The sequence below is a fragment of the Lonchura striata genome, chromosome 11 (assembly GCF_050655825.1).
Source record: "Lonchura striata isolate lonStrDom1 chromosome 11, ASM5065582v1, whole genome shotgun sequence".
NCBI classification, from domain to species: Eukaryota; Metazoa; Chordata; class Aves; order Passeriformes; family Estrildidae; genus Lonchura; species Lonchura striata.
In genome coordinates this window covers 16,106,035-16,126,434 of record NC_140713.1, presented here as the reverse complement: position 1 = coordinate 16,126,434, position 20,400 = coordinate 16,106,035, and the positions used below count along the sequence as shown (strand labels likewise).

General features: G+C 38.6%; 1 protein-coding gene across 2 annotated transcripts; it reads left to right on the top strand.

Annotated features, from left to right (window-relative positions):
- Positions 1 to 3,453: 3,453 nt before the first annotated feature.
- Positions 3,454 to 17,723, top strand: LOC110484426 (dipeptidase 2). Of its 2 annotated transcripts, none has more exons than XM_085589625.1 (11): positions 3,454 to 4,943; positions 7,875 to 8,155; positions 8,930 to 9,056; positions 9,515 to 9,644; positions 9,972 to 10,113; positions 10,556 to 10,625; positions 11,124 to 11,300; positions 11,826 to 11,913; positions 12,484 to 12,559; positions 14,180 to 14,315; positions 15,571 to 17,723. In XM_085589625.1, exons 2-11 carry the CDS (start codon positions 8,022 to 8,024, stop codon positions 15,754 to 15,756), a joined length of 1,266 nt encoding a protein of 421 aa, XP_085445751.1. In that variant the 5' UTR covers positions 3,454 to 4,943; positions 7,875 to 8,021; the 3' UTR covers positions 15,757 to 17,723. The 2 variants fall into 2 exon arrangements, with proteins under 2 accessions (XP_085445751.1, XP_085445750.1); XM_085589624.1 differs by lacking the exon at positions 3,454 to 4,943 and adding an exon at positions 5,005 to 6,295.
- Positions 17,724 to 20,400: the final 2,677 nt, after the last annotated feature.

Sequence of the window (20,400 nt, the reverse complement as noted above, 5' to 3'; positions counted from 1 at the left end):
AGTGGCCATTCCTCTTGAAGTATGACCCCAAGAGAGGCAGGAGGTCCTGTTGACTGCTCTGCATATCTGTGCCCAAAAATGAGAACCCAGATTAAATTCCTTTCCAACTCCACAGAATCCTTTTCCTGAGTTGCATCTAGATAGCTCCTGAAGAAACTTAAACCTTCATCCCCCTAAGAGTTACTTGTCCACCAGGCCCCCAGCCCAGCTGTGCGGGGTAGCATTGCTCATGGAGGAGCTATGATGAAGTGCTGCAGCAACTACAAAAATCCCAGGGCCAGAATAAAGTAAATATTTTCACCTTTTGTGAGCTGTAACCTTTGAGTCTCTTCAGTGAAGGATCAAAATTGAATTTATGTATCGCACTCTGGCCATTAAGTCCTCACATGACTTTTCTGTGTCATCCTTACTGGACATGTAGCTGGTTACAAATACCCTGCAAATTCCTTTTGCCTTATCTAGAATTTATAATAAAAAATAGAACAGCTTCATTTAAAGAGCCAAAAGCATTATATCCACACTGTTTCCAAACTTTCTTCTGCAGTATAATTTTTGATAAGGCAGGTAAAATTGTTTAGCAAAGTTTGTTATTAATTTATGACCAACTAAGTAAAAAATCTTGATTTTGGTTCTAACAGACATTATGTTGGAATCAAGTTATAAAAAGAGAAGTCTGTTTGGCATGCAGTGTTGGCAGACACATATGAAATTACAACAGGAATATGTCAAAACCATAATAAACCTCAAAACAGAATGCTTGTAAATATTTGTTTAGTATTCTGTAGGGAATAAGGAACATATTCTGGCTTATGCCAACAGATTCCAGACAATGTATTTCTTCCTGTATTCTCCCTGTGGTTTTGTGCACAGCTCCTCTGTGAAGTCAGAGGAGACAAAGTGATGAGAGTGATCTCTTACAGTTTGGCCTTAACACAGAAGAACATGATGTCTTTATCTGGGTCCTAATGGGATTTATTTGTAAATACATCTGTGCCTCTATATAAAGGACAGTCAGATCCAAGTGCACAGTTTGAGACACACTTGTGCTGTGGAAGCCAGGAGCACAGTGTCACCCTGGAGAGGTGCTGCTCCCCTGTTCAGTACCAGACCTGGTGTTTATAAGGAAGGTAAGGAGATACTACTACTTCAACTGAGTGTGTGAGCTTGGTCCATCCTGGTTTGAAAACCAGATTGTTCTATGACAATATGAGAACATTTAGTTAGCTTCTCATGGTGATAAACTGATTTAAGGCCAGTTCACAAATCTGTTTTTTCTGTGTGTGTATCAACTTGACTTTACCAAACTTGGGTAAAATCACTTGTCCACTCATCTCTTCACACTTTTCTATGTGTAACAAGATTTGCTGTCAACTGGCCAGCTCTGCAGCATAACAGAATCCTGAAATAGTTCTGAGAAAGTCTTGGTGCCTCATGTGCAAATAACCCTTTTACTCAGTCACTCCAGACTGTATCACAAAATGCTACCTATTACAAAAGGAGAGATCTAAGTGTACATGCTGTTCTTTAATACCATCTTAGCAAAAAGTTTCCATGGTGATTTTCTCTCATTGCTGGGAGGGAATTCTCTTTCCAATAGAACCACAGCAAATTTCTGTCTACTGCCTCATTGAAATTACTGCTAAATTTCTCAATTAAAGAAACCTCTTCTTAAGCATCACAATATGTTGTGAAAAACACCTCAGAAAAAATGGATCCTATGCTGATACATTTTCTGATCTAACAAAACAATCCCAAAACAAAATGACTTGGAAGTTTCTTAACACTAACATTAAAAAAAAAAAAAAAAAAAAAAAAATTATACTTAGGACCGCTTATTTCCACACAGCTCTGAGTGTTTAAGAGCATCTGATTGTGCTTTCTGTCAGATTCTGAGGCAGCTGACTCAAAACAATCGCAGCAAATTCTAGATCTTTCTGAAAGTCTCTGACAGACTGAATGGGCAACTTTACTTAGTTTCCAGTTTGTTCAATGTGGTATGAACAAGAGACACAACCAGTCAATTTATTTCCATACTCCATTTAGCTTCATAATGCTTCTGAGGTAGGAAATAAACACTACCTGTATGTGTGCACAGCACAGCTGTTTGCAGATACACAGCAAAGAGAAGTAATTGCTTAAGCCTTTCAGAATTGCTAACAAAGAGACTGGCACACAACTGATTATTTAGAAAGCTGCTATATCCTCTTCTAACATCCTAGCATGTGCTGACAAGCTTGCAGTTAAAGGTGTTTGAGAGCTTCTACTCATAAGCATAGGAATGAATAAGAAATCAGATCTTGCTCAAGGATTACCTGGATGCCATCTGCACATCAGGCAAGGATGACAATTTTTAAACATCCCTCCAAAACTCAAAGCTAAGTATTTGAAACATGAAGAAAAATAAAAAAATGGACCCATTATTAGCTGGTAAAAATGAAGCTAAGAATACTTGCTCTAAATTGGATTTTCTCATTGATACCAAAATGAGTGGCTTTTCTCAGAAACCTGTGCTAAACAGGAACCATGGCATTCAGTGGAGCCCTGACTGGCTGTGGGTGCTTAATGCCACGAGGGCAGCAACTGCTTTAAATAGATATGTAAGGCTTTGCTCTTCCTGGAAAATTGGAGTGGGAACTGGAAGAGCTTTGAGTATTCTGCTTTTAAACAGGATTTTTTTTTATTTTTTGCTTTTAAGTGTTCTGGAAGCCTTTTCAGATAAAATTCTCAAACTGAGTAGGCAACAACTTCTGTTGTCCTTGAGGCTTTCATGACCTCTTCAACTGCCTTTCAAAGGAGAAAATTTTTCTTTTTATTTCCTTGGGTGGGAGAACAACCTCCAAATAAAAGAGCCCACCTGTCTGAAACAAGCTAGTTTGCATCCTGGTTCTCAGAAGTCATCTCCAGTCCTGCCAATTAGCAATTTGTCATCAAATCACAGATCACACACATATAATAATACATATTATTTTAATGGGGAAGCTCCTGCCACCTCGTGGCAAGAACTTTCACCTTGCTTGAATGAAAAGAGTTAATTTGGATAGCTGATACCTTTGTAGAACAAATCTATAGCTAAACAAACAGAAGCCTTGCTTGGTTTGCTTTGCCATTTGGGCATTATCAATTGCAAATATTAATGCAATTAAAAAATAAATATAATATAAATTGCTAGATAAGCCTATTGCAGCTGTTTTTTCCCACTGCTGCTTTCTCCACCTTTCTTTCCAAGAAAATACAGAAATTGATTCTCTCAGAGTATTGAACCAGGAGAATCCACAGCAGCTTTGGTGTTTTTAGAAAATCTTGTTGACGAGACACATTGATGGGTGTCAGAATAGTACTAATTTGTGTTCATCCTGAAAGGTATCTGCATTCATTAAGGACTATTTGCTGTCAGCTATAGGCAAAGTTCAGCTCTAGATTCTTTCTAAGGAGCTTTGGTGATATCTTCATGTGCTTAATGAAATCTTTCCTCTGTGAAAAGAACAACTTGTCTTGGTACTTCCTGTTTCTTTTGTGTTTAGTAACTTGTGCCAATTGATGTGGTTCTGTATGTTCATGTCCTGAGAGTGTATGGCACCCTCTGAACTGCCTTCAGGATGTTGGTCAAATTAGCTGTGAAACTGGGGCAGCTTCAGGCACCCCCAAAGCAGAGCAACATGGCAAAAAGAAGTTTTTTACTGACTTGGTTTTTAACCTCTTTGATCTCCCAAGATGAATATTTCTCATAAGGTCTCATCTAAGAAATATGTTGCAACCATACTGATTTAAACAGATAAAAATTACCAAAGGACCTCCCATCACCACCCCCTCTGAGTGTGAACTCACTTCATTTTAGGACCTGAAACTAATGCTGAGAAGAGTAAAAGAAACAGTTGGAACTCAATTTGCAATAGTTAATTCTGCCTGTATTGCTATTTTTATGCAAACTTAAATCCTGATATACAGGAGTGCCTCTTCCTAACATGTTATAACAGTTTCTAATTAAAACACTGATACCTGCCCTCGAGAAATGTCAAACTGACTGCCCTGGAGATTGCAATCTTCACACAGAAGTAGGACAGCAAGTTTGAATACTTGATAAGCAGGACTTACAATACTATGTCAATGTGACCTGTCCCTAAGCAATTTCAGTAGGGTTTTGAAGCTGATTGACACACAAAACTATATCCATCCCAAATGCTGAAGTGCTGTTACGTAGTGCAGCTGGTAGAAGAGAAGACTTTTACAGAAAACAAAATAGCAGTTAAAAATGGCTGCAATAGGCATCTGCATGTACAAAGTCCTACTTTCCCAGCTGTAGTCATCTACAGTTCAATCTGTGCTGACAGTAAAAACCATCAGTGGTTTGCATGTGTAGGTGCTGAAATTAATGAAGATGCTCTGGCTGGAACAAGCCTTCCTAGTGGGAAAAGTACTTCCAATACATAATTCTATCCCTGTGCCTCCTGAGAGCAGCTGATTTCAGTGTGAGTGCTGCAGTTCTTTTACATACTATAAACATAGGGATAGCTATTATCAGGGTGAGACAGCTGTGTAGCAACATTCTGGACAATAAAGATAGCTCCTGGGGTACTTATCAAGAGACCAGTCTTGGCAGATGAACTCTGCAGGAAGGATGTACATCACAAATGCTACATTGCCATTTATAATACACAGACAGCTGCTAACACTAATCCAGGGCTATTGGAATAAAATTATAGAAGAAAGCTGGCATTTAGTAATTTTAAAAATCAGTTATGTTCTGAATCTGCAAAGAAGTGAGCTGTTAAAAGCTGAAGAAGGTGCTTAGTGGCTCGGCAAAAACTTCTGTTGAACAAGGAGTTGGTGAGCTTAGCTTTTCTGCAAGTATGTGGGAAAACAGTTTTAGGTAGAAACCAGATCAGAGATTTAACTTGACTTTGCAAGGAGAGAAAATTCAGAGAATGGGAAAAATAAATGGCAAGGTATGTGATATTTAATTACTCTGGAAGATAGAGATGAGAACCTGAAAACTTTAAAATTAAAAATGAAATATGGGTTAGAACTAGACCACAAATGGAAAAGGAGTCTGAACCTGATAACTGCAGCTTTAATTTCAATATGAAAGATGGTTTCCTGTCATTGGCATAATAATGGCTCTGACCTGGATCAAATTTCAGATTAGAAAGAGAAAATATTTGTCTTTTCTCTTGTTACTTCATTTGTATGGTTTAGGGCTCTCTAGTCCAGAGAAGTGAATAGTAAATGTTTATAAGTGAAGTTCACCAAATTAGCAATGTGCATCAGAATTCCCAGGGATGTGGGGGCTTCTGTTTAAGTTTTGCAATTAGTGGGAACTAGAGGATTGATGATGAATGTGTGTTCATTTAGGACATGACTTGCACAACAGGTCTGTGGAAGATTTCATCATAAGACTTGGTCATTTCTCTGCAATGGAATCCTAAACAAAAACATGATGCCCTTTTGGTTTCTGGTAAAAAGATATGAAGTGAATTAAAAACTATGAAAAACAAACCACTTCTTGTGAAACTCTAGCATCATTGTTTTTCCATGTATTTCCTTGTTCCCAAATTTTCATATTTAAAAGAAAATGAAAAGCCACAGTAGGTTCATTTTGGAAAGGTCACCCGTACCTTGTGACTATTTTGACCTTTGTAAATAAAATACAATGGCACTGTGAGTCCTGAATAAAATACAGCCGGTATAGTAACAAGAAGTAGATATTTATTGGCTTAGGTATAGTCAATGTGAATAAACAAACACTGGAAGAGGGGCCTGGAAAGGTTGTATGATCTTTTTCATTGAAGATATCAAACCTTCCACTGAGTGAGGTCCTGAGCAACCTGCTCTAACTTTGGAGCTACCTTACCTGGCGCCAGGTGGCTGGACTAGATGATACCCCACCGAAAACCCCTTCCAACCTAAATTATGCCGTGGTAAGAGGCACCCATTTCTGAACCATACAAGCAGAGATTTTAACACATCATCTGCTGGTGAACGGAGGCATTGTGGACTGCACAGCCAGGCTGCCACGAGAGGGAGGAAACGCTGGGTTTTTAACAAGGCACAGCAGAAACCCTGTGGGGCGCCCATGTGGGTGTAGCTGAGCTGAAAGCTCATGCACAGACCTTGCATCTCAGCAAGTGGCAATTTCCAAATGCCAAATGCTGTGTGTGCAGCCTGTGCCACGAGCTAAGGGAGCACAGGAGCTTCTTGGTTGCTGCTGTGATGCCAGGCAGGTCCAGCGCCGAGCCTTAGCTGCTGTACCCGGCACAGCGGAATGTGGATTTCGACTCGGCTCTATTATCTGAAGAAGGTAACTGCTCCAAGGAGCCTCTAGATAAATAAAAGGAAAGCTATAAATCTTATTTCAGCTTCCACTTCTCTGCTCTGCTCAGTAAGCATGGAAAAAGCTGTGTGGGTTTTGTATTTCAAATGTTGTTTAAACAGGGATGCCAATGTACCATGTTCTTAATTTTGTATAGTGCTTGCAATACTCCTTCAATTTTCAAGTACTGATCTCTGAATGATGATTTAATTATGATCTTTTTTTTATACCTAAAGAGCCTCAAAGGCAAATGAGTCTTACTGTCAAAGTATAAAGAATATTTTGCATGAAACTGAGAAGATACTTTGATACAGCAAATAGAAAATTCTTGTAGCTACAAAAAACTGTATTTTTGTAGACATACACAGAAAGTGGATTTGGTAATGTACAGATGAAAATAATTTATTTTAGCAGTCATACAACTGGAAGAACACTTAATTCCTGCTGAAAAAATCTTCCTGAAAATTGCTGTTGAATTCAGGAAAAAATTGTAAATATTTGGATCAAAATCTACAGTGTATATCAGTTTTTAGAGCCTCAGAACAGATATTATGTGAAAAAGGTTTGCTACTTTCTCATTAAGCAGTTTGAACTGACACATTATATGAATTTCTATATGTATATGAAGAGCAGATAATAAGCTATAAAATCTTAGTTTATCCTTTAGAGTCCTTTTGTCAGGATCTGGCAGAACTCTAGAGATTCAGGCTGCAGATCTGTCCTGTATTTTATCTTGTGGAATTTGCAACCAAAAGACGCATACAGAAACTAATTTGCCTTTGTGGTACTAACTTGTCAAAATTATTCTGCTTGGGCAGTTTTTTGACCTTGTCGTTTTAACATTTTGCATGCTGACCTGCCACAAACCAATTTAACATTCTCTAGATTAGAGATACAAGGACTTTTTTTCCCTGTGGTAACAAAGTCTGTACTTGTGGTAAAAGGGTAAGTCTGTATTTGTGCTTTGACATTTGAGGGAAAATCTCTATGGTTGACACAGAGAAGAAAATAAATAACTTCTGATTGCTCTCTAAACTTTATGGTTGTGTAGAAGTGCTGTGCCACTAAAGTTTTTGGGTCTCACAATGCATGCATATTTCTGATGCATATTTCTGAAAGAAAAAGTTCTGAGACTATCAGAGGAAGGATTTTGAGGATGGTTTTGTTTCTAGCAATCACTGTTCCTCTCATCTGATGTTCTTTGTGTTTTAAGTTCACTTCTCAACTTTCTCAGAAAACAGTTTCAGTGCCCATTTCAGTATGAGATTTCCCACAGAAAGAGAACAAGCAAGTTAAAATAATGAAAAAACACTCTTCTTCTGCTGTTTTGGAAGCTGTTTTTGGGAGCTGTGTGTCCAGGGTGTAGTGGGCTCAGCTCTGGTTGAGCAATTGGTTCTCTTCAGCACTGAGCTGGTGGCAGCAGCAGAGTTTAAGGAGAGGTCATATGTGCAAGAGCACAATAGCCAGAGACCCTAAAATCTTCGGGAGAATGTAGCAGTTTCAGAGTTTCCAATGCTACCTTCCCTTCTGTTTACTATTATTTCTTTGTTTTTTTTTCCTCCCCCAGAATTCACAAGCGGCCTTATCAGAAGGAGGAGCATTCAAATTGCCTGTGCTGCTAACCCTACAGTCTCTGCAGACTGGAAATTTTGCTGTTTCATTGTCATCAGTGAGCAATTGTGGTGCTGTGCTTTAGCACTTTTTCCACTGGAAAATGGAAATTAAGAGAGATATGGCAAAGTTGTTGTGGCTGCTGATGTTCTTTTCTGATATTGTGCCATTCAGCTGTGGGAAAGCAATGAGAGAACGAGCTCTTGAGCTGATGCAAGATGCACGTTTGATCGATGGGTATATAAAATATGTTCATCTAAACCCTCTTTGTGAGGCTGATAAGTGAGAAGGAAATGCTGAAATGCCAGAGACATGGGCTGTTACAAGCACACAGCACTGAGCTACCATTGCAGTGATACTTTGGGAAGGAATTTTGGTTCAGAGGGTGATTAATGCAGGACTGTTACCCTAAATACCATTTTGATTTTCTAGCTAGGTGTCATGGTTTAACCCCAGCTGGCACCTGAGCCCCACACAGTCCTTGCTCACTTGTCCCTCTGGTGGGATGTGGGAGAGGATCAGAAAAGTGAGAAAACTCATGAGCTGAGACACGGGCAGCTTAAGGAAAGCAAAAGCTATGCACAAAGCAAGACAAGGAACTAATTCACTACTCCCCATGACTAAGGCATTCATCCATCCCCAGGATGCAGGGCTCCACCACACATAATATTTCTTGGAAAGATAAACATCATGATTCTGAATGCCCCCAGTCTTCCTCCTTCTCCCAAACTTTATATGCTGAGCATAAATGGTCTGGAAGATCCTTTGGCCAGCTGGGGTCAGCTGTCTCATCTGTGTCCACTCCCAACTTACTAAACATCCATAATCTGCTCAGTGGTGGGATGGGGTGAGAAGCAGAAAACGCAGAAAAGAAGAGAGACTGTCAGGCATCTATTGTTGGAAGGATTATTGTCAATGGTGTAAGGGACTCCAAACAGTGGAAGAAATTACACTTGGGTTAGAAAGGGAACATTTATCTCTATCACAAGCCCTGTTTGTTTGCCATTCTAGCCACAATGACTTTGTACTGCAGCTGAGAATACTTTACCAAAATAGACTCAGTAGAGTCAACTTGAGGGAACTCAACATGACCCACACAAACCTTGTGAAACTTCAGGCTGGTTATGTGGGAGCTCAGGTATGTACTGCTGTGGTGGTGGGGCTCAGAACATATTTCTACATTTGCTTCCCTCTCTGATGTTGGTTATTTATACTGAAAAAGAAAAAAAATAATAGAACTGAAAACCCACAGACAGTCTTTCATGACAGTTGTGTTTAAGTGTTTGGGTTTTATAATTCAGGTACTCTTAGTCAAAACAGCAGCATTTGTTTTGTGATATATAAATTAAAGGAAGCTTATATTTGCTTTCCTGCATGTACTGTGGAGTAGCTGAGTGTATCAGGAGGCCTTGACCATGTCTGGAGTGGGTGCTCTTGCCTTGCAACACAACTCTTTCTTTGGGGAAACAGCTTTAGTGACCACTCCCTTGTAAACTGCAGGAAGTTATTTTGATCTGTGCTCCTGAACTATGAGCAAATGGAAGTTTCCAATTCAAAACACAAGTTATCTGGTTTACTTGTCAATGTCTCTTTCAGTTTTGGTCAGTGTATGTTCTTTGCAGCGCTCAGAACAAGGATGCTGTGCGCCTGACCTTAGAGCAAATCGATGTTGTCAAGAGGATGTGTAACAGCTATGAAGAGCTGGAACTTGTGGTGACTTCCCAAGGTGATGCTCCCTCTTGTAAAAGAATTTTTAAAAATGTGATTGCAGGAGGTGTGTACAGAGAGATGCAAACAACTTATCCTGCTTTAAAGAGTAACTTCAACATTTCCTCTGAACCACAGCGATTAACTGTGCACAGCCCTGGCCCACTGCAGTTATGAGAAAATTTGTCATATGAACATGTACCCTGTAAGCTCCAATTCTATCAAAATGTCTTTATTATTGCTTGCAATTTACACAGACAATGTAATTAAATTACAGTGCTCAGTAATGCTGGCTTCTTATCTGTCATGGAATTACTTTGGAATCATCCTTCTTTGTGTTTTCCAGGTATCTCTGAGAGCAGAAGGATTGCATGTTTGATTGGAATAGAGGGTGGCCACTCCATTGACAGCAGTTTGGCAACGCTGAGGATGTACTATGACTTGGGTGTTCGCTACATGACTCTAACACACTCCTGCAACACTCCTTGGTAACTATTGTGCATATTTTTGTGTGACTGTGTAATGCAAAGGAGTGGCAGCTGCATGATGGGAGACATATGGATCCAGACACAAACTTATCCTGTGAAAGAAAAGACTTTGAACCAAGTCAAGGTGATGGGTTTTGGGGGTAAATAATTTTCCATGTGTACAATGGGAGACTACATCCATTATGTAGTGCTTGTATTGATCATAGTTTGGACACTTGACAATCTGCTTGTCCTAAATTTCTTCACAAAAATCAACATTAGTGAACCTGAAAGCAGTTATGAACATAAAAAGCACTGCCTGAACAAGATACCTATTACCTAGCTCATTATCCCCACATTTGTCTATGTGACATTTTTCTTGTGTGTAGTGTAAGAGTTTTCAGCTGTTGATACTGTATTCTCCAGAATAATATATTTCTTCTCCCTCACTCCCCTTTTCAAGGTCTGAATCATCATCTAAAGGAATACACAACTTTTATCCTAATGTTATTGGTCTGACTGCATTTGGCCAAGTAAGGATTTCTTTCAAATGCTAATCTGGGCAATCTGTCATGCAACTAATAACTTCTGGCCTTATCTTCTCAAAAGCAAACTGACATTAAAAATTAATTACTGGAAGTTCTTAATAGTTAGGAGGTGACCAGAGTTTAGTCAAACCAAATTCCCTGTGGTGCTTCTTAGGGTAAAAGAAGTGTTAAATTTAATTACAGTTTTTTTAATACATATTAGATGTATGAATTAATATGTGTAAGTAGTAAGATATGAATAACACTTCCAATGACTTAGTTTAGATTGACTAAGTTTTCTAAATTTTGAGCATGTGGTGGCATGCTGGCTAATTTTGAGTGAGTAAATCACTAATGAATTAATAGGTACATAGCAACCAGTACAGGCACAGCATGTTTATGACTAGCTGGCAGCTGCAGAATTAATCTGTTTCCATATACCAGCTAAACAGTTTCCTTTCAGGAAACTTAATACTGACACTGTTGTCTGTACATCTGTTTTAGGAAGTGGTAAAGGAGATGAATCGCCTGGGTATGCTGATAGATTTATCTCATACTTCATACTCCACTGTAAAGGCTGCACTCAGTATTTCAAAAGCACCAGTAATTTTCAGCCACTCAGCAGCATTTTCTGTTTGTAATCACTCAAGAAATGTTCCTGATGATATCCTCCAGCAACTGGTGAGTGACATGGTTCTTGGGTTTGTTTTTGGTGGAAGGAATTTGGTTTTGCTTCTTGAGGGTTTTGGTTTTTGTTTTAATGGCAATGTTTGCATGGGCTGCAGCAAATGTGCATTCAAATCATGATGTTTACTTTCCCTCTGATCCCTGAATTTGATTTAGAAGCAGATCCTTGAGCAGCAGCTTACAATTGCTTCTGAGACATTTTCTCTGGGTTGTGTTTAGCCTTTGACTACAAAAATGAAGTGTTCTCAAATACTTTTAAATTCTGGTTGAGTTTTTTTTTTCTTTTTTCTTTTTTTTTTTTTTTTTTTTGTTATGTAGTCACTGCACTTCTGATTCTGTGTGAAGGTAAAATTAACCCAGGGGAAAGGACAGGGAGGCAAAGCTTTTGTTGCCATCTGAACTTTGACTTAGTGTTGCTTTTCTCACTGGTGGATGGGTATAGAAGATTCTACATAAGATACCCATGAAGTTTGCAGGACACAAGAGTTCACTCATCACCTGTCTCTTCATATCTTTCAGAAAAAGAACAAGGGAATTATCATGGTGACTTTCAATGCAGATGTACTGGCCTGTGGCAGAAAAGTCGTTACTATTTCTACCCTTGCAGGTTTGATGTTAATATACTGTAGTTTTTGTGGGTTCTACAAATTTGCATAAATTCTATTAATGTCCTAGGTCATGCATCATTTTCAAAGCCATGTAAATTTGACTGCTTGTTTATTCCAGCTCTATTACTTTTTGAGCTAACACTCACTAAACAATAACAAGAGGTACAAGATGTGTGTGTAGCTGGAGGACATGATGCTCACAAGCAGAGCCAACAACCATTAATCCCAAAGTAGTTGTTACTTTCTGGAAAACACTTTAAGCCTATGTAATTAAGAGTGGGAAACATAGGTATGTGATGGATAATGAAAATTCTATTGGTATAATTGGGTTACTTGTTAGGAATTAATGTGCTGTGATGATCATGTCTCTTTCCTCATTTGCATTTAATCAGTGTAGTTGATATTTTGAAGGTTCCTGCCTGATGGGGTGTCTTCTCACTGTTTTAAAAAAGAATTTGATTAAGAACCCACGATTAAGGAGAGCTGTTACCTAGTGCCAATATGTGTGAACTGTCATATTTCTTTTTTGCTAGGTGCTTAGATGTTGTTTTCTTGACATTTTCTTTCAGATCATTTTGACCATATAAAGGAAATTGCAGGCTCAGAATCAATAGGAATTGGTGGTGACTATGATGGAGTGGAACGGTGAGTAAAGTTGTACAAACATTGACATTTGCTCCTTAAATCATGTGGGGTTTGATTAATTTAAGGGAAAAAAAAAGAAGGCAGACTAAAAAAACTGATATCAGATTATCTTGTAATGAGACTAACCCAAGTTTTATGAAAGAGAGGTACAATAATTTCTTTTTAGAAATCATGCTACTAATGTAGAAATGGATTCTCAGGCCCTGTGAACTCTGAAGCTGTGTGTTCTAGGTTTGTGCATACAGAACCAGTGATAGGGGTTGTTTTTCTCCAAAAGCCACTGATGAATGACAGAAAAGCTGCCTCAATCTCTATATGGTAAATGGTTCAGTCTAGACAGATGCTGCAAAACTCTTTCCTCCACTATCCATGGGGAAAGCCCACAGAGTTTGGGTGTTGTGAAACCACTCCTGCTTTTGGGAAATGTTTGAGGCAAACAGAGCTTCAAAACCTCTGAGCAGCCTACCACAAAACCTCTCCTCACTCCTGGACTACTGCAGTTACAGCACAGGAAACAAATGCTCATTGGGTGGCACTTGCTGCTGTAATCTTAAACTTTTTTTTTTTTTTGCTTTTTATCTTCCTGTTAAATCATTATCTCCTTTTTCTTTTTTCTTTTTCTCCTTTCACTCCCTGCTTGGAAGTGAAAGTCAGAGTCAGGCTCCCATCTGTAAAGTACAAACAGAAACCCATTGTGTCAGCACCCATGATATCATAGATCTGTAATGATAATGTTCAAGATAAAAATACAGTTTGCAACAAAAGGACACATTTTATCATGCATTTTCTCAAAGGCCATCAGTTAAACTGATGTTAAGGTCCTAATTCCTGCTAGTAATGCCACAGATTTTTTTGACATATGCTTATCACCACACCTTCATGGAACAGAAAAGTAACAAAAATATTTGTTATCTCAAAACCATGTCAAAATCTCGTGTAAATATAATTAAAAACAACTATTGAATGCAGGTTTTACAGCTTTTTATTTCTAAATTCTTTTTATTCTGACAAGAATTAGCATAAGGTATAGATCAGTTTTGCTTTCTGTAATTTCTTCAGTAGAGGACTCTGAATTAGTTTCTTTCCACTGCCTAAACAATTGGCTTAATTCAACCAGGATTATTATTATAATTGGTTTTTTTTTTTTGTAAATACTTTGTAAACAACAGAATTGACAAAATGCCTCCAACCCCAGAGCTCATAATGTGTTTGTAGGTTTCCTTTTGTTCTCAGTTACATTGGATTGCCCCAACTTCATCTGTGATGCAGCTGTTTCCTCTTACTCTAAAGGTCAGATGGAAAGTGTGGATTACTGTATACATGAATTTCTGGTTATTTTTTTCCCCTTTTGTTCTTATATCCTCCCATGGTGTTGTTTTGCCTCTACAGAAGTTCATCTTCATTCCAGTTGTGTTCTGTTTATTGGGTCCTATGTGAAGAAAAAGCCTTTTGTTGTGTCCCAGTTCCATTTCTGTTTGTGAGCTGAATTCTCAGAGGAAGAGTTGGGTCCAAAGTCAGGTCACTTCAGAAGTCAATATGTGCAAAAGACTAATTAAAACCCTTTTTCTCCAATTTGTCAGTGATGTGTGTTGTATGTTCTTGTGTCACTCTTGTCAACAGCTTTCCCAAGGGATTGGAAGATGTCTCTAAATACCCTTCTTTGATAGAGGAACTTCTTAGAAGAGGATGGAATGAAACTGAACTGAAAGGAGTCTTAAGGGAGAACTTTCTCCGTGTCTTCAGGGAAGTAGAAAATGTAAGATTAAAATCCAAACTGAATTTTGATTCTTACCAAGAGGGAAAGAGGAATTGTTGGTGTTTTGTTTATTTTTTGGGTGGGTTTTTGCCCTTTTTTTTTTTTTCCATTTTATGTGTTTTGTTTTGGAAAGTCTTTTTTGTTCAATGAGAGAGATATGAGGGAATGTCAACACCTAATTCAGTAAATCCAAACGCTGGGAAAGAAACCAAGAAGGCAAGAGAGCATTAGCAGCATAAAGGAAAATGAGAGAGAGCAGACAAAGCTCTTTGGAAGTTTTCCTCTCTGCAGTAATCTGATAAGCACACATCAGTGACTTCTAAATGGAATCACTTCATGGTTTGGAGAAACTGCGGATGTACCAGCATCACAGTCTGGCTGTGTTCGCTGGGCAGGAAGGAATGTTGACTCCTGCAAATCAATTTAATTCTTGTCATGGGATTGGGCTGCTGTTCAAAAGGCTTCTGCCATGTCCAGATCACTAACAAGCCATAAACATAACAACCAGATCACAATGAGCTTTAAGTATAAACGGTGGAAATTAATCCAGAAGGATGAGGGAGGAGAGGAGGGAAGGAGACTGGATAAGAGTAGGGCCCCCTCAATGGTAACTTTTCCAAATGCCTCTGCTGAAGCTTCCAGACTGCTTGCCTCCTACTTTTATTGACAGGTATTGATAGGTAAGAAGATATTACACACAAAGCCTTCTAGACAGCAGATATTTCAAGGTGACCTTTCTTCCACTTGTCTTTTTTGGGCATGTTGGATGAACTGAAATTAGGGAAATTTGTACTATTCCAGTTAAGCTGCCAAAATATCTACGTAATGCTGACTTCATTGTGTGGCAGACTGACATTATGAAGAGGCTCAAATTCACCACTCCTAACCAATCTGTGGGATCTAGCAGTGTTTTTTCCCTTTTAAATTAGAGATGTTGAAGCTCTGTCTTGAGAGTGTGGGTTCCTTCCAGGGAAGAAAGTTCATAAGTTTCTTTGCTCCGTATGTGGAGAGAGCCAACACAAAGAACAGCCAGACCTGTGATTCTTGCTGTAATGTATCTGTGCTGAATTCTGGGAAGTGCTTCATAGGAATGCAAACAGCAGAATAATAATATTGATTTCCTCACATTCAGATGTGGTTTTGCAATACAGTTTGAGTTGGGTAACTTGAAATAGCATTGAATTTGCTAGCTGCATAGAGCTTTTTGCTGTTGTGCCAGTCTGGCTTTCAGGGACAACCTTTTGAATTTTTGTAGGTGCGGGACACTTTTGGAGTAATGGACGTAGGTGAAAGTGAAATTCTGCAAGAAGCACAAAATTCCTGCCGCCTAGACCTACGTAAGCCTCAGCCACTGCCATCCAGGTCCTTTGGGTATTCTTCTGTGGCACAACCTTTTAGTCTGACAATTGTATCATGCTTAATGCTGTATTATGTATCATAAAATCTATGGAATCTAGAGAATACTCTGCAATGCAACTACTTATCTTTCTGTGGTTTGTTAATGGAAAACTATAATAAATTTTAAACATAATTTCTATAAATTCATCTGCGTACTTGAAAAATCATGTAAATTATAAATGATGTAGCAGAAGTGTTTAGAATTTCAAGTGATAAATTCTGTATCACCTTGGCTGGACCAGGACCAACATTGTTAATGGGAAATATTCACATTTAAAGAATAAATTCTGTAATACTTGATGCATGGTTTTGGTACCCATATTGTGGAATAAATACTGGAATACAGGACCAGCAGTTCCACACAGGAGCTAGAGATTATGAATAAGACATCTGTGCCAAATAGTTTTCAAATATTACTTCTTGTTAAATCATACAACTTCCATCAATATCTGAACTCTTACTCAGAGAAGACCATCCCCTGCCATATGAAGAAGAGTGCTTTTCTGGTTTGCTTGGGGTTTTGTTTTGTTTTGTTTTTTAAGATGACAAGATGAGTGACGAGCCTTTTCCAGTTTGAACTGCATGCCTACAGCTAGCTTTAGAGACCCATCCTGCAGCACTAAACTCTTTATTTTTGAACCCTGACCAGGACAGTGGGCAACTGGACAATTACTGAAGGGTAGAGGTAGATCTCACATTCAGGTGCAGTCAGCATTGTAGATACTTTTCTATAATTTGAGGACAGCTGTTTGCAGCATTTTCATGATGATGGGAGCAAGAACAACAAGAGGGTTGTAGAAATCTTTTTGACATTTAAATTATTATCCTTATCAATAACATGTTTTATTATTTCATTTTTATTCTAGCTGGCTAAAATCAGACCAGTGGATTCATAGACGTAAGATTAGACAGAGATATTTTTATTATAAGTCTGCTCTTTTGGTGTTTGGAATATGTTTTGAAATACACAAGGTATGTGGTGTTATTGACATAGGCCTGCTCTTTGAAGGCTCAAATCTGACATTTTAATCAAATCTACTGAGATTTATTATGAAATTATAAGATGGCAGCAACACATCTTTGTATGGTCAGTTCCCAGTGCTTGCTGGTAAATGCTTTCCCATTATGCTTGCTGTTAATGTTGATTTCATGATACCAATTTTTATTTACTGATATGACATCTACAGAATTTAGCCTTAGTGTAGAATAAAAGCCGTGTAATTGATCTAAGGAAAGCATTTGTAAACACACAGAGTATTTAACAACAAGAGAAGTCTGAGCATGAACAGGATTAAAAACAGCACATGAGCTTTTTTCTAGAGGAATTTGAGACTGTTCCTACCATCCATTTCTGCACTCTGTGTACAAGTAGAGTTTCTGGAAGGACCCTGTTCTTTTATAGCTTCAAAATTAAGCTTCATTAATTCTTTTGATAAGATGGTCTCCTTGATAAATATATTCTAATTATACTCCTATACGTTACCAAATTCTTTACCAATCATGTTGAACAAGCTAGTTGCACACAAGCCAACTTTAAAATAATAGTTTCTCAATAAATATTGCTCCTGGATATACATGTAGAAAGGGGAATTAATGATTCAGAAGTCTGTCTCCCTGATATTGTTTGACTGTAATGAGAACATGTTTTACTGGTAAAATGATTAATTCAATAGGGCATTTAATTCCCATCAGTACTTCTTATAATGAGTTCATAAGCCATTGGAAAACTGCCATCCATAGTCTCTTTTCTCAGAACTAGTGCTCTGATATTTGCTTCATTACACAAAATGTAAGATGCTTCTTCATTCCTTCCAGCTACTTTCTTTATACTGTGTTGTCAGTAAAAATATATATTCCTTTTCTTAAAGATACATAAAATACTTTTCTGTGGCTTCTTATCTATAATGTATTGTGCTTGTTTGTTGACTGTGCAATGAGTAATTTGTAACCTTGCAGCAAAACAGAGATATGAAATTTCAATAAAATATTGTTTAAAATTGTGTAAGGATACTTATGTAATCTCACAAAACAGTGTAGATGTTCAGAGACCCATGAAACCCTGAAAGAACCACACACCCCTGTGGCAGAAAGAAGGCCAAAGTAACATGAGGACTCTGGGTTGATAACACAGGGAAGGGTTGCCCTTCAAGCCCCTGCTTGAAATTCAAGTAGGTTTAATCCTGGATATAGGCAGTCAGCCTCATCTAAACTCAGATACTGCTAAACCCATCCAAGCAAGGGATGGGGATCAGTCAGAGCAGTGAGTCCATAAGGACCTGCAGCAAATCCCTGTTCAAGCTGTTAAGGCATAGAGAAAAAGGCAAAAGGGGAACCAGGTGGGGTGCCTGCATCAGGGTTAGGATAACCTCTGCCTCACAGCACTTCTCCCAGATGTGTTGTGATCTAAAAGTCCCTTTTCCATTACCAGTTATAATGTTAATTCAGAATGCTTCAGTTAAGCTGCTTGTGTGAAACAAAATCAGAAGGCAAAATCAACAGATGAAATCTTGTGCACTGATTATCCATGTTATCTAGCTTATTTAATAGATGCAGCTAATTTATTTTTCTTAAACTATCAAAATCACACAACTTGAAGCATGGTAGGAAGCCATCTTATTAGAAATTAATTTCAAAATTAAAATCATGTAAGATACAGAGTGACTGCTCTCAGACTTGTGACCCTTCACTCTGGTGCTAATGTCTCCAGCCCTGACAGCAACTTGTAGTATTCACAACTCTGCATTTGTAACAACTCAAGCATAAAATGATTGTACTCTGTTTTCTGCCTCCCAATGGGAGATGATTCATGCTACAACTGAATGCCTTTGCCCTGCCCCAATTAATAATAACCATTTGCATTGGTAATTCGAATGCAATCAAATTCAGCTGACAGATTCTATTATGGCTGCTGGTATCAGTGAAGTACCAGATATACCAGAGATACAAACTTTGTAATAAGCTCTGCTGGCTGCCAAATGAAAGAATGCAAGTCATGACTTACCTCTTCTAAATAATGAGTTGTGCTAACATGAATTCTGAAAATATTTATTAATATTTCTGTAAATCTCAAAATTAATCACCTTAGGCTGATTCTCAAAAGACCCAAAGTTGAAGGCATCTTAAACAATCAAAGGCTCATGCTTTAACATATGTGATATGAGCAGCCAAGAACTACAGGCATAATACTGATGCAGACTATTGATTTGGTTCTAAAAGGTTGGTGCCAGGGCCCTTCCCCCAGTACTGTCCTTTTCCTGACTAATGGACTGTAGCATCCACAGAAATAAATAACTTCAGTTCTGAGTTGTCTCATTTGGGCAAGTGGTGATGCTGGAGACCAAACCTCCAGTGTCTGCTGCTGGTCTGACACACGTGACAGTTCTGTCACCTCAAATCTGAGTAGTTCAGCTCCTGTACCAAACTTCCACCCAGAGGTGACTTGTCTGGGCCATGGAAGGACTCCTTCATGTTTTATATTGGATACAAACTACTCAGCTCTGCTTAACACCCACGTTCCTTGCATGTCATTGAGTTTCTCAAGCAACATGCCAGCATATTTCTGTTTCAGGTTCAGCAAACATTGTGCATTAAGTCTAACCACTTATATGCATACAAGCTCATTAACTTTGTTTGGCTTTACATCTAAGGCTCAGTGGGCATCTGCACCACAGAACCAACTCTGCCAAGCCAGCTGTTGCATCCCCTCCAGCTGTGGAGTGAGGAGCAGTGCCCCAGCAGCTCATGCCAGAGCCAGCTGTGGCTGCTGCACTGCTCTGTCCTTGGCTGCAGGTTGTCTCTCCCTTTGCTGGAGACAGCTCTGGTGTTTGTCTAAGCTGCTTCAGCGAGCTGGTCTTGCAGAAAACTTTTCCTCCTTCAAGGGATGAGTTTCCTGCTGATGGTGTCAGTGATTGGGTTAACCATGCTCATTGTTCAGGGAGGGGAGGAGTGAAAAAGCAGAGTGAGGCTGCAGCAACTTGGATTTCTTCCATTTGCTATTGAAAGCAGCAGTTCTGTTTGCTCTTTCTGGATTTATACACATGGAAATGATCAAACTGCTTCGAAAACATAACATGTTTAAACTGCAAAAGGATTAAATAACCAGAAGATTCATCCACTTTTATTTGCTCTTAAGATTTGTTGGATTTAATTTGCAGACCCAGAGCAACTGCAGACCCAGAGTATTTAGTTGATCTTCTGAACCATTTCCAGGACAGACTGTGATCCTGGATAACCCTACTTGGACTGCTCTGCAAGGCTTGGTTCAGTGGTTCAAGAATTAAAGAATTATCTTTTCTTTTTTTCGTCTTTTTTTTTTTTTTTTTAATCTGGTCTTCATTTTTTGTCTTGCTATCTTACCTAGAAGCCTTATATCTACATAGAACAACTTGACATGGGACTGACACCAGAGAAATGGAAAAAGTTCCTCAGTAACCTTTAGGTTTATTTATAACTGCATTATGACTTTTTTTTTTTTTCAAACAAAAGCAACAACAAACCCCTCTTTCGAAAAACTCTGACCTCAGAGAGGTATTGGACTTGGTTCAGTTGCTTCTCTGTAATGAGACAACAAATAGTGGAGGGGAAAAAAATACAAGCTAAGTAAACAAAGTTCAGCATTTATCTTACAGCAGAAAAATGTTGCTGCTTCTAATTAAGGCTCTGGCCCTAACAATCAGATCTCAAATGA